This window comes from Manis pentadactyla, chromosome 14, assembly GCF_030020395.1.
Source record: "Manis pentadactyla isolate mManPen7 chromosome 14, mManPen7.hap1, whole genome shotgun sequence".
In the NCBI taxonomy this organism is placed as follows: Eukaryota; Metazoa; Chordata; class Mammalia; order Pholidota; family Manidae; genus Manis; species Manis pentadactyla.
The window spans coordinates 14,673,693-14,688,629 of NC_080032.1; the positions used below are offsets into that span (position 1 = coordinate 14,673,693).

General features: G+C 40.8%; 1 protein-coding gene and 1 pseudogene across 1 annotated transcript in view; one reads left to right on the forward strand and one right to left on the reverse strand.

Moving 5' to 3' along the window:
- Positions 1-11,020, reverse strand: part of RNF10 (ring finger protein 10) — a 32,445-nt gene extending 21,425 nt beyond the window's left edge. The window contains exons 1-2 of the mRNA XM_036929160.2: positions 10,675-11,020; positions 3,101-3,297 (exon numbers count right to left, since the gene is read on the reverse strand). Coding sequence (XP_036785055.2) covers positions 3,101-3,297; positions 10,675-10,831 — 354 coding nt within the window. The 5' untranslated portion in view covers positions 10,832-11,020. The remainder of the gene's footprint in view (positions 1-3,100; positions 3,298-10,674) is intronic.
- LOC118934085 (40S ribosomal protein S7-like) lies at positions 10,894-12,724 on the forward strand (annotated as a pseudogene).
- The last annotated feature ends 2,213 nt before the right edge of the window (positions 12,725-14,937 follow it).

The following is a 14,937-nucleotide window of genomic DNA, read 5'->3' on the forward strand; positions in this document are numbered from 1 at the left end:
ACAGGAAACCCAAGACTTTGCGGTTATCCCTTCTCTCTCATCCCCTACACTGTCATCTCCATATGGCTCTGCTGTCCCCTAATCAGTCTTTCACCCCAATGTCCCAAACTTAGTTAAGAGCATATGCTCACTCAACAAAATCCCCCACATTCTCGAACTTCTATCTTCACCTTGTTATCTGAGCTGGCCTACTGTCAATCTCAAATACTGCCCATCCTAATTCCTGATTATCCTTCCAACACGGTAACCTCTTAATTCCTTGACCTCCTCTCCTCCAATTAGCTTGCCCTTCACCCTACCTCAGCCACCCATTTCCATGGGCAAACCATCTAGATCTGTGCTGTCCAATACAGCAGCCATTACTAGTCAGATAGGCTACTAAGCACCTAAAATGTGGCCTGTGCCACATGATGAAATAGCATTTTAGCTACATTGCTTAAATATATTATAGTTAATTTCACCATTTCTTAACTTTTTAACGTGGCAACTAGAAAATTTTAAATTCCATATATAGTTTGCATTTCTACTGGAAAGCACTGTCTTACAGTCTAAACCGTGCTAACAACCAGCACCTTAACTTTCAGCACCCTATATCCAGCCAGAAACTCACTCCTTTCCCCATTTGTGTCCTTTTGTCCTGATTCCAACAATTCTTCAACCCCACTGGGATCTCCAAACCAGTGGTCCAATCCCCCAAATTTTCTTTCCTTCTTTGGCTTAGATCTATGGTCAAATGCCCCCTTCTCTTTGTTTGCCTTACTCACCTGGCAAAAACTTCCCCTAATTAATCCAACTCTGCCTGTTCCACACCAACACAAGAGCAGTCACACACAGCTCAGGAATACACCACGACACCAATCAGTCTCACTTAAGTACATAAACCTGCTACTGCCTAGCAGTCACAATGCAATCCTACTGCACTGCTACCCAGACAACTCCTCCATACCTCAGGCTTCCAAACCTCAGCTCACCTTACATACTTCACTGAGACAGTAAGAACAATCAGAAAAGAACTCCCACACTCTTCCATCAATCCTCTGCCTTCCTCCTGTTACTGTGGATGAACCAGCAAAGCTCCTATCTAAGCCAACTCCTCCACCTCAGCACTAGATTGCAACTCCTCAAGAACTCAAGGACACTGTTCCAGCAACTCTCCCCCTTTCCTCGGCATCACATTTTCCCTCTCACCAGAATAGTCCCATTAACAGAGATATGTTGTAATTTCTCTAACCTTAAAATCTTGACTTCACAGGCTCTGCAGGCTACTGCCTTACCTCTCTGCTCCCCTGTAGAGCAAAGCCACTAGAAGGTACTGTCTAAACTTGCTGTTTCTTCTTCCCATCCTCCCATTTTCCCTAGATCGATGCCCACCAGGTTTTTGTCCTCACCACTCCATCAAAGTAGCTTTCATATTTTCAAATCTAATGGTTATTTTTCAGTCTTAACCTTACTCAGCCTATTAGCAGTACAGGACAAAACTGATCACTTTTCCAAATGGCTTACAGTTCTCTTCTCCTTTTTTGCTGGTTCCTTATCATCCTGACTGAGGGCTCAGCCCTTGAATCTACTCCCTTTTTGCAACACTCAGTCCTTAATGATCTCAGTTACATATCTGCAAACACCAACTATATGTGAATAGCTCTCTAGCCTGGGCCTCCTTGAATTCCACACTACTTGGAGATCTAAGAGGATCTCAATGCAAATATAACAGTTCCAAAATAAAGTTATTTATCTCAACCCCTTATCTTCCCCCTTACCCCAAAACCCTGTACTCCTCTTGAAATCTTCCCCATTTCAGCAAGTAGTACCTGAATTGGACTCCTGGAAAAAATATTAGTCATTCATTTCTCTGCTCAGACCCCATATCTAATATATGTTGGCTCTACCTGCAAACATCCTCCTAAATCTATCTCTCACCACTATCACTCTGTTTCAGAGCTTCTATCACTCTCACCAGGAATATTTTAACAGCCTTCTAACTAGCCTCCCTGTTTCCACCCTAACCTTTAAAACTCCAAGTCAGATTACTTTTCTTCTTAAACCCTCAGTAACTCCCATCTCTCTGAACAAAAAATGAAGACCTTCACGACCCCACAAGATCTTTCCCATTCTTTGGCTTCATTCCTTTCTCTTCCTTTACCTCAAACCATTACCACATCTGGTCCCTTGCACTGTTATTCCTTCTGGCTAAGACACTCTTCCTAAAAACTGTATGGTGTGCTTCCTTGCTTCCTTCCTACCTCCTAAAAGCTTTCCTGAGACACTTTCTAAAACTATATTCCTTGTTACTCTCTATCCCTTTACCTCTCTCAGTCTACCTTTACCTAATTCAATAAAAACTTACATTGGACTTACTATATAATAGCTTGTCTCCCCAAACTAGAATATAAGCTCCCAAAGGACAATGTTCTGCTCAGTGTTGTATTCCAAACTTCTAAATGGTATTTGGTGCATAGCAAGTGAGGAATAAAAGCATTCTGGTCAATGAATTAATTCTTCCATGAGTGCATCCATTAAATCTATCTTATTCTGTAAGGTTACACAGTACGGAACATTTAAACAGCAGGATAGTTTATTAACCAGTCCCTTGATGATGGCATTTAGGCTGTTTCTAAATTTTGCAGCTACAAATAATGCTGCAGTGAACTCCCTTGTATGTAAGTCTTTATGCACTTACAGAAAGATACCTAAGAAACTCCTAAAATTGTAGTACCTGGTAGTAAGGATATATAACATTTAACATTTTGCTAGGCACCCTAGGGCAAATGCCACTAATTGTCATTTTATTACCGATATTCCAAAGGGTACCGATAATTCAAAAGTTGTAACAAAAGGACTATACAAATTAAGGTACCAGCATAAATTTGCTCTAATTTCTCATAATCCATGAGTATGTCTTCTTCCTCCAAGGAAATTTTCTTAACCTTCAAGGGCAGAAAGGAAGCAAAGTTCCAAACCTAGTTAATCCTCAACTACTCAAGACAGCTTGGGTTAGTTATTCTCCCAGTTCTTCTTCCTTCCCACAGCCACTGATGAACTAGAGGAAGAAAACAGACCAGACATCAGGCTCATGTCACAGGGAGGACCCTGCAGCGCGTACCTCGTCGCGTCTTCCACCATTAGGAGATGCGCTAAAGAGTCTGCTGCTGCCGCCGCCCCGCTGAGGAGGCATCTTGTTAAAAGCTTTGCTTTTCTGTGAATTGGAGCGACGGAACTGGTTGCTAAAATTTTCATTTTTGGGGTAGGAAGGTTCACGTTTACGGTTGTATCGCTTGGATCCACTCGAGTTCTTTCCATCTGAAAGCAAGAAAAGCTGAATAATTAGTTAAGAAATGACACTATACTTAGCCAACTGTTCTCCATCTCCTAACAAAGTTGTTTAACAAGGGTACATGAGCCACACCACAAATTTCAAGAAATCTGGATTTGGGCCGTGGCATTAGTGCTGTGGGCAAGACATCCCACAGTAAGGTGGATGAATACAATATATATCAAGCCATGGAGATTCTCAGTTCACACATTTTTTTTTTAAACAGCACTTAACTACTACTCTTGTAAAAGTCCATTCAGACAAAGTGACAGGAAATGGAAGTCCCATCCATATTAGGGAAAAATGTTTTTTCTGGAGACAGTGTAGAAACATTACTCTCCTTAAATTACAACACAGCTAGATTCACTGGTACAAGAGATTAGCCTAGGCCACAGCAGTTGTATTCAAGAGGCATAAAAGTAAAACAGTATTTATGTAAGTTCTAAAGGTCAAACTAGGAAGCTACTGACAAACAAAGTTGAGCTTTAAGAACATGTTAGATCAGCATGAGTTATATACCCTTTTAAAAAATACGGCTTGTCTTTTTTCTCCAATTATAATAATATGTGTTCAATTTTGAAATCTGTTAAGAAAAAATTGCCAGTACTATTTAAATACAAACCTATGAAGTGTTTAATTTCCTTTTACTCTCATTTTATATACTTGCCCCCACACACAAGCTTCCACAAAAATGACATGCAAACAAGATATACTAATACTTATTACTCCATGAGCATTTACATGCATCCCTAGTCTTCAAAAGCATGACTGATGACTGCACTGCTCTCTACCATATGCAACCAGTCCCCTATCACTATACATTTAGGTGGTTTCTAATTTTTTGCTAGTTTAATAGCACTGAATCCTCTTTAAGCAGAAGCCTGTGTTGTGCATATGATTATGTCAAATTCTCAAAGTGGAATTAGCAGATCAAGTATGATCATTAAAGCCTTTTACATCCTCACTGCTTTCTAGAACCATTATACCAATTTATTTATAGTCTATTAATACTATAAGAGACAATGTCTAGTTCACTATATTTTGAATAAACTTAATTAAATTGAATAATCAAAATAATGTTTTAAATTTGAATTTCTCTGATAACTAGGAACACTTTTTCAGTCTCTTGACCATTTGTATTTTGTGTAAAGAACTTGTTTGTGTTCCTTGCCCCATTTTTTTCTACTGGGGAGCTGAACTGCATAGATTATTTTGTCCCAAATTACACAAAGAATCTTAACTAGGCACACTTTTAACATGTGCCAAAGTTTACCAGTTAGAAAAAAGAGAAAAATAAAATCTGAGAACCACACACAATTAAGTAACAAAGGTGAAATAAGTCTCCAAATTAGTCTTTGGACAAAAGAAGACTAATTTATCTCCTTATAAGACTCTGACTTTAAGTATACTCCCTGTATACTTACTATTTGGGTAATTTAAAAAACTATACCTACAAGAAATAATTTCTAGACAAGATGACCAGCTCATTTTACAGCAGACTAAATAAATCCAAAGTGAAGTAATCTTCAGAGAAAAGTGGAAATTTGAGATGAAAAGCCTGAGTCCAAATTCTGAAAGCAACCACCTCACATTTGGTTTATCAACAACATGGGATAAACAAGAGATACGCCATCCTCTCCAAACCTGACCAAACTACAAACCGGGAGTCAACCTAAGAGTAATGTGAGATGGCAGCAATATAAACAGAGAACCGACAGTCACAGAATCCTTGCCAGGATAGGTTCACCCCTAACAGATACCCTTAAGTTCCTGTCAGTGAAAGTGACCAGAGTTCAATCTGAAGTTAGTGTTTAAGAACCACATTTTTACCTACCACTTCAGTTAGCAACAATTACTTTCAAATATGGCATCAGTGGTAGCAATTAGAAAGTGAAGTGTCAGATCTCATATGCATTCTGCATTGCCTTCAACCTATGGAATTAGTTTATAGTAAGACTTTGAATAAGTAGAAAATTCAGAGGGATACAGAATCCTGTTAACTTAACCATGAGAATAAATGAGGTCTTATGAAGACAGGCATATACAGAAAACATGTATTCCCCAAATGTCATTCCCTACAACTGTTTCATACAGATCCTGCAGTACTGACCTTGTTGCTTTCAAAACAAGCACCTAATAGCTTGCAGAGATTTAGATAAAGCCAGATTCTACACTTTGAGGGCTCAAGAAAGTAAGCTGGCACTCAGCAGGAGGGCTCTTCTCATTTCTTCATTTATTACCACACTGGCAAGGAAACAGTTTCATAATGCTTACGGAACTACTCTCCAATGGTCAGTGAACCACTCATTTCTAAAACAGATTACAACAGCTGACCACATATGGATTCCTGATTTCAGTTGTTCAAATCAACTCACTCATCTTGTCTTCCACTTACCTACTGGAATGAGATCAAACATCTAAAGTGAGAGGTTCGCTCTTATCTCTAGACCCAGGCAACAGGCAGCTAAAGATTGAAGGTACAGTCAAGCCTGAGACCCAGAGATAAAATTCAGAGGAGTGTTTTTGAGACGTTTCAAAGACAACTTGCCGGGATGTACATCCATAACTTGGGGGTCAAATTTGTCCTCCTTTCTCTGAAAGGAGATAGCAATGAGAGGATCTATTTTAAATTTCAGAAAACGGACAAAAAAGTCAAATTAAGTCCTGGGAGAAACATATTCTTTACCTAAAGTTTTATACTTCAAAGTGGGGTTTCTCAGTCCTGGCTGCACAACAAAATCACTGCAGAGACTTCTAAAGTTACGGAGGCCAGGGCCCAAGGGCGCAACCCAGACTAAAGAATAAGAAAAAACTGCCAGAGCAGATCCCCACACATCCCTATTTTTAAAAACGGTCCTCAGGAGATTCTGATGCACAGCCAGAGCTGAAAGCAACTGCCAAGAACTACTGTCAAGACACATTCCAAAATGAACAAGACCATTAGTTAAATGGCTCAAATCCAAAACTCAGGATCCCAGAGTCAACAAGAGACTTGAACACTTAATCCAGTGTCCTAGTTGTTCTACAGTACCCTAATAAAAGGGTCTCTACCAAATAACAGTAAGCATATCTCAGTCTCTTCCCCCATTACAAAATAAAGACCATAAACTTTCAAAGTTAAATTATTTGGCATCAACATTTCTAGTGCTGGTTCTAACAGGTGGCACAGCCTAGGGGTCAGAACACCAGCCAGGATGTTTTCTGCTGCTGATTCATGCTGTAATCATAAGCAAGTTGCTTACCCATCACCCAGAGTGGTGGATAAGCTCCTCTGGAGAGGCAATTTATGGCCTTATTACAGAATCAACTGACCTCAAACTGAATCCAGCTAAAATTAATAATTCTGAATGAAAGGAGACAGAGGTAGTATCAGGAATGATGAATGTGCCAATAAGTTATCTGCTCGATAAGTGAATTTTACAAAGTGTATTTATAAATATTGTTTAGGACTTCTTGAGAAATCACTTAGGCAAATCACTAACCCCTCTAAGCTTCAGTTTTTTCATCTATAAAATAGGCCCTCATCCTCAACCCTCCCTCCCCACAGGGTCATGAGGACCAAGAGATAACTTCCACAAAGTGTCTACCACAGTGTTTGGCACACATTGCTGTTATTTGAAAGCCTATTATTAATAAATCTAAGTAATTCCCATCAAGAGCACCTGTTAACTTCCAACAAAGCCATAAAACCAAGGACTCCAGCCAATAGGCCCAGAAATTTTTATAACTTCTCTTAGTAGTTTTTATTGAAGCCTCAAGTCACCTCAATTTTCAAAGCTATCAAAACATCTGGGTCCATTTACAGCTCTTAGGCATTCTTCAAGGCAGATTACCACTAGTAACCTGGCTTCTGATACCAGAATAAGAGGAAGAATGTCAGGACAGTGCTTCATATCACCAACCTCAAAATAACTGCTTCATAATACCTGACCTTCCCTTAACCTCCATGGCAGTACCATCCCCCACCAAGGGAGATGGGGCAAGAGGATGGGTCCAGGCCAGGGTCCACTGTTTATCCATAAACTGGCTAGCCTCTCTCTTGCCTCTTTTTACTTTCTTTGCTCTTTCTAAATAACTTTACCCTAACCCATCTCTCTCTTCTGAGCTATATTCCATGGAAACTCACTAGTGAAAACATTCATAAAACTGCACTTTAGCCCTACTGTAACAAAGCTGTAGGCATGTACCCAAAGGAATATTACATGACTGACTGAAGCGATTACCCACGGCAAAGAAAATATGGTATGCGACTCTGGCCAGAATGATCAAGGAAATCTTTACCTATTTCCTGTGTGCATGAAGGGCAAACTTAAGCTAGCTGCCGGAACAAAGACTCAAGTATATTAATCACATAGATAGGAAGCAAATGACCATTTATGGCACACATGGTTTAAGGAACAGAAACCAGAGAGTTTTTTTCTTATGTGAGGTAAGGAATGGAGAAGAAAAATATTTAAAAATTGAAAAATTCTTGTTCTTCTTACTTTGACAAAAGGCAGGCAAATTATGTCTTTTCATCATATCCTTCCTGTTTTCCTTTCAACCCAGTACACTGAAATTCAAGAGGTCCTTTCAACAATTTCCAGCAGAAACAAGGATATCAAATATTGAGTTAGCTTTTGAAATATTAACAGAAACCTTTCTGCAGGAATTCTGCTGAATTTGAGTCTACTTTTTGTTTGTGGCGATTGCCCAGAAGTAGAAGTCACCGTGGAAGTAGAATGATTCAGAAATGTTATCTGTTGTGGCAGCACTGGTTTCAGCTATAAATTTTTACAGCAGCATATGCTACCCTTCCATCCAACCTTAAAAATTAGCCAATACCCAGTTTCCTAAGCCATTTTTAATCTTTACCTACTCTGTTTTAGGATTTGTTCCTGAATGCAAGCAGTGGATTATGGTTGATAAACTCTGTAGTTAGCTACAAATCTATTCTTCTTTTTGCTAAGAGAATATACATAGTAGTAGCCAGAAAAGTGGGCACTGACAATGGCAAATATGGTCAAGCTTGTCTAACAAATACAGTCAACAAAAACTAATGCTACCAGAGGGCACACTTGTGTATTTCCTAAGTCCCTTATGTTTTTTTTGTTATCATTAATCTACAATTACATGAGGAACATTATGTTTACTAGACTCCCCCCATCACCAATCCCCCCGCAACATGCCCCTTACAGTCACTGTCCATCAGCATAGTAAGATGCTGTAGAATCACTACTTATCTTCTCCGTGTAGTACAGCCCTCCCCGTGCCCCCCCTATACATTATGTCTGCTAATAGTGATGCCCCCTTTCTTCGCCCCCACCCCACCCCTTATCCCTCCCTTCCCACCCATCTCCCCCCAGTCCCTTTCCCTTTGGTAACTGTTAGTCCATTCTTGGGTCCTGTGAGTCTGCTGATGTTTTCTTCCTTCAGTTTTTTCTTCGTTCTTATACTCCACCCTTACATGTTTTCATTTCCTTCTTCAGAAGCTTTCAATTAAGGTGAACAAGTGTTTTAAGAACATTTTTAGTATTTAACTGTTAAAAAACAGAAATCACTTTAGTTAGAATGCCCCCAACAGAATTTACTCTATACAATTCTGTTTGAAACGTTAACACTGACAAATTTGCTTTGGTCAAACTACCACAGAATTCTACACCATCTTGTTGGGAAATCAGTTCTTATAATCAACATATTCAAAGTCAGGGACAATATGAATCAAATCCCTTAAACACCTCAGTTTTGTTTGGGTTGTCACTAACTTTAACCTACTGCCTCACTAAAGAACAGATTTAAGGCATTTATTCCAACTGTATTGTTAGTTGCTTAAACAGAAGCTCCAAAAGAATAAGCTGAGAATTCAGACAGCTGGAGAACCCAAACCTTTAACTTAACACCTGGAAATTGAGTGCAAAAGTTATTTATCAACTGCACTGAGAAATACTCAGACCACTCTAAACCAGTTCCCACTATGGCCAAGAGGGCTGGCTACCTATCTCTAGACGGATCTGTGAAAAAGCTACACATACATGTACACTATCCCTAAAATAGTCTACACAATACTGCCTGGCGTGGCCTGGGAGTCCACACTAATCCCTGCTTAGGTATTTAAAACATTTGTTTATTTTTGAGACAAACGGTCTCCACCCGAGTTCCATAAGCAATCTCTAGAAGTCCTCAGCACACCAGGTAAACAAGTTTTGCTATATCTGGCAGATAAAGTTTGAACTCAAGTCAGCCTTACAGTTGTTTTTCTGCGTGTTTGTAAGTCAGCCTTACAGTTTTTAATCTTAAAAAGTTTTGAACAACCGGACCTCCACATTTGGGGGTCTCCAAATATTCCCCTCTGCCACACGTCCCCAATCTCACAGAAAACATCTTCCTATTACTGCTAATACAATCAAAATACAAAAGAGCAGAGATTAGTACAAGGGCTTTTAAGAGGGAGAGAGCTCAACTCCAGACTTTGCCAACCCCTAGACTCCTGGCCTCTCAGCTTTCTCTCCTTTAAATATGAACAATTCCACCTCGCTGGACAGGTTGGTGACTGGAGTATCAATAATAGAGGTAAAAGCATAGCCCAGTACTTGGCATATGGTAAGGCTTCAATAAATAGTAGCTATTATTTACTATTTGAGAGGCATGACTCCAGAAATGACACCACTCTCGCCTAACATAGGGAAATAGGCATGTGTACTTGATGAAGAGGTGTCAGGTACTCTCCCAAGTCCTTAGCTCTTTGTTTTCCTTTTATCGTTATCTCTACTTGGCAGGTAAGGGGATTCAGACATTCAGTCAAGGTCTGGCAAGCCCAAAAAGACTGAATCCAGAGCCTGTGCTCTTCACCACTACTCCGTACTTAACAAAATCACTCAAAGATGAGCCTTCTTCAGCAAAGGATGAATCTGGGGCCAGGTAACTAAATATTAGATATGGGTTTGTAAAGTTCTTAGGCCCTCCCCTCCCCCGTTTAAACTTGAACACTATCCAATGTAAATTCAACATTAAAGGGTAGAACAACTTAATGGTTTTAGGAGCGTAGGCTGATGAGTCAGGTCTTAAGGCCTTTTATGAGGCACGGACTACCTGGGGGACTTCAGTTTCTGAACCTCAGTTTCCTCATCCGCAAAAGGGGCCTACGACTGTACCTACTTCACTGAGCTGTTTCGAGAATTAATCTAAGAAGTCACGTAAACCACTAAGTACAAAGCTCATTACGTGTTAATTGTAAATAATGGGAGCCATGAAAAAGAATGAAAGGTAGGAACCACAGCAGAAAGCGGAGCCTGTCCCTGAGTGACCTACCAGTCACCAGAGCGAGGATCCTCCCCAGGCCTAGGGGCGGTCGTCCCCTGCCCACCGCCGAGGGGGCGCGCCCTTACCGCTCTTGGGTTTAGACTCGCCGGCCGGCCCCACCGAGGCGGAGCGGGGCGGCTGTTGCCCTTTGCTGCTGCCCGAAGAGGCGGAGGAGCTGCTGGAGCTGCTGTTCTTGTCCATGTCGGAGGCGGTGGCGGCGGCGTTGGGGGAGCTCTGCGGCATCAACGGGGGCCTCGGCGGCGGCGGCGGTCGGAGCGGAGCGGGCGCGGCGGGGACCCAGGCTCATGGCGTTCGGGGCCGGCGGGGGTCGGCGGCGGCAGCGGTTCTCGGCCTTCATGGCGACATTTTTCCTTGTTTCCTTCCTCGGCTTCTTAAACTGAAAGGAGAAGCGGCGGACGGGGCTGTCGAGCCCGGCGGCGGCAGTAACCGAGGAGGAGGAGGCCGGGGCTCGGAGGTCCGGGCCGGGCCTGGCGGGGCGGAGGCTGCGGGGTAAGGTCAGGCGAGGGAGGGTGAGCGAGCCCCGCCGGCCGGCCGGACTCGCTCTCCCGCCGCGGGGCAGGGGAGAGGGCTGGCTGCCTTGGTGTCGGGGACGGGTGTCTCCGACACAGCGCCCGACACTCGCCTCTAGGCCGAGGCCGCGCTGCTCCGGGAATGGCGACGAGTCGCCAAACAGCATCTCGAAGAACCCGGATGGACTATATATAGTGGAGAAGTGGGAGCGAAGCACTCTGGGCAATGCAGTTTTCTGCGTACATCCGTATCTACGGGTTTTGCCCTTCCTCCAACCCCCCTCAATGCGGGGTAGGACGTACAGAATGATGGGACTCGTAGTCCAGGTTTTAATCTTAGTACGTTCGTGATGTGTATAACAACATACACTACTACTAATAACGCATCCAAACATTGGAATATCTGTGGAATTCCTTTACTGACTCAATGTTCTTATTCTACTACTAATATAAATGTAGTTATTGCTCTTATTCTAAATCCTAATAATGACAAAACCTTACATTTAATATCACTCTTCAGCACTTGCTCATACAGTACTTCATTTATTTCTTAAGTCATTTATCAGTGTAAGTCGTTGCTATTTCATTTCATTGTTAAAAAGTTATTATTAGGCACTTTTTCATTAGCAAACTGTGTGCTGTGCAGTTTATATGGCTTATCACAATCCTCACAATAATGCAGAAGAAGAGGAAATGGGCTCAAAAAGTTTAGATAACTCACCCATGAGCACATAGTTAATAAGTGATGTTTTCAGCTACACATGAAATAAGCAGTTCTCTATTTTATAGATATGTACACTGAGACTTAGAAAATCATACATTTTAGAAATCACATCACATCCACCTGTACTTTGGAAAATCATGATTCCTTCCAGCCACAGCAGTTTGAGATTCGAAGGATCACATAAACACACTGTTAAAGAGATGAACAAATAATTTCTCAGACTAACCTTAGCTAGTTAGAAACCAACTACATGTCAGGCACTGTGCTGAGCACAAGAAGTGCCAAAATAGATTAAGCCTGAAGCCTTTAATATACACATAGGTTCCTAAGTTAGTTAAACAGATAAGAATACAATGGCTGGACCAGTGCTCACCAAGGAGAAAGCCTGTTTAGCTCGAGCTCAAAGATCCTGAAGCCCAATGATAAGATGCCAGACAAGGTCAAGTTTGGCATCTCCCAGACTCTCCTTGAGCTGAAGAGCCCAGCTAAGGGAGCTGACTTATAACAGCAGTCAAGGAAACTGAAGTTGGTGATGATTGGAAAACTATTATAATCTTTGTTCCAATTCCTCAACTGAAATCTTTCCTGAAAATCCAAGTCTAGCTAGTACATGAATTGAAGAAAAAGTTCAGGGGGAAGCATGTTGTCTTTATTACTCCCAGCTAAGTTGAAAAAGCTGTTAAAAAAATAATAGTAAGCAAAAGTGTCCCAGGAGCCACACTCTGACAACCATCCTGCAGGATGTGGTCTTCCCAAGTGAAGCTGTGTTTCTTCATTCTAAGAGAATGAATGCAACTGGATGACAGTGGGCTCAAAAAAGTTCATTTGGATAAAGCCCAACAAAACAATGTAGAACACAAGGTTGAAATCCTTCTGGTGTAGCTCATATGCAACAATGTTGATTTTGAATTCCCCGAGTTTAAGCTGTAAACAAAAATGACTAAAAAATATATTAACAAAAAAAAGAAGAAAGAGTCTACAATGGAAGATCATAATTAGGGCTATTATAAATTTAACACAAAATGCTGACTAGAGAAGAGGCTTCAAGGAGGAAAGTACAAACAGCTGAAAGGAATAGAGGAAGACTTCCCAGAGGTAGTGTCACCTGAGTTGAGCATTGAAGGATAAGTGGAATTCAGCAGTCATGTGTGAACAAACAAATAAATAGACAAAATCCTAGAATCCCTCGATTTTTATTTTTATAGTTTTTAGGTTCTTTATTAATCATCACATGCTATACAAAACAATAAGTACTGTACAGATGAGTCCATTAATTTCTTGAATTAACAGGTTTAACTGGAATACTAATCACATATTTTAAAATTTCTCCAAATGCCCTCCACCAGTCCTTATGTTGCTTCACCTTTTCCAGTTTTTTCCCCCTACAAATCATAGTGAAATGAGAGAATAGCTACACATAATGTTGGTCTGGAAAATTAATTTTATGTCTAGAAGGAACAGCTCCAAATCCTGAATTCTATTTTTATGTATGACTAGATGTGAAGATAATAGTAAAATTCCTTGATGAACTTCCATGTCCTTTAACAAAGAATTGAGAACCCTGATTACATGTACGAGTTATTCCTTTCTTCTATCACTCATAAAAAATTAAAGAGAGGGAAGGAGAGAAAGCCCAATGTACTTCCTCCAAAAGAAAGCCTTAGGTGTCCATCTGCCAGGCTACATTAAACTAGAAAGAGATTTTTCGTTTTCAAAATAGTTTCTTAGGGTCCTTGGCGCTTTCTCCTTGTGAAATATTTACAGGAAATATACATTTAAAAATAGACTCGAAGCAGAAACATACAAAAATCCAAGCAAAACTCACCACCTCCATTCTCTGTTGCACAAGATGGTCTACATTACCCTTTCCATAAAAAAAGAACAGAAAAATCTGGGGTTGAAGTAAAACATCCATGCTATGCCAGTTGGAGCTAGAAACGTAGCATTGTGACAGCAGGAGAGGGAGGGAGGGTGAGTGGTGACTGGTTCTGACTTGCTAAATAGATGCCAGAGCTTTCCTTCCCATTTACGAACTTCCTAGGTTCATAAAATGGAAAGACCAAAGAACAGTGTTTCCTATGTTTATTTTTTAGAGTAGCCTAGCATATGTTTCTCAAGAGGTCAGGAATTCCTTGCATCAGAATCACCCCATAAGATGGCTGGTAATTACAGGTATGCTTTGGTTATGTAACTGTACTCCTACTATGTTAATGTGTGTGCACAATTTACTTAGTAGTTTAAAAACTATACATGCTGAAGTTACTCTACAAGAAGATATGTCAAAGAAATAATCAATCTCCCCAGGTTTTCTTCCGCCTGGTACTTCTATAGCTTTTCTTCTTCCTTCCTAATTACAACCCTTAAATAGATTTCGTGCCATATATCGAATTTACCGAGTATCATAATTCTTCCAAGTGGTAAAGGCACCTCAAGACAAATACTGGGCATAGAAGCCACAGGGCATAAATATGCAAAGAAGTAAAAAGCTAACCTTTTCAAACAATAAGGCTTCTCTCTCACTTACCAACTTCACATTTCCCTGTATGGCCCCGGAAGATGACTGGTTAGCCAGAGACGGGTAAGATTCCTCAAGGGAGGAACAACCTAAGACAGGCACAGTCGCAGGGGGTCCATCAGGTGAGAAATTGGGGATCAACAGAGGTGAGGCTTAGAACCTCACCCCCCCTGTTCTGAGAGAAATCTTCCGCATACGTGGATGTTTTATTGCCCGTGTCTAGCGTGGATTAACACATAGGCTACAGGCACACACCTGATCATCTACATTTGCTCTCTTACAACACTAAACTATGTTTTCTACCTTTATCTTGTATCTACCTACCACTTCAGCATTTTATTAAAAATAATAATAATAAAGAGAGAAATGTGCTATCCACATATAAATCAAGTATAAAAATCAAATCAATATTCATATTTGAACTGTTTATAGTTCATAATGCATGAGCAAAACCGAAAGCTTCTGTGATGACTGCCCTTGTACTGTTCACCATGTAACTTATTCACTATGTAAGAATTTGTTCTCCATGTAAGAACTTGTTCGTTAAGCTTCAAAAGATTGGAGACTGACGAAAATTAGG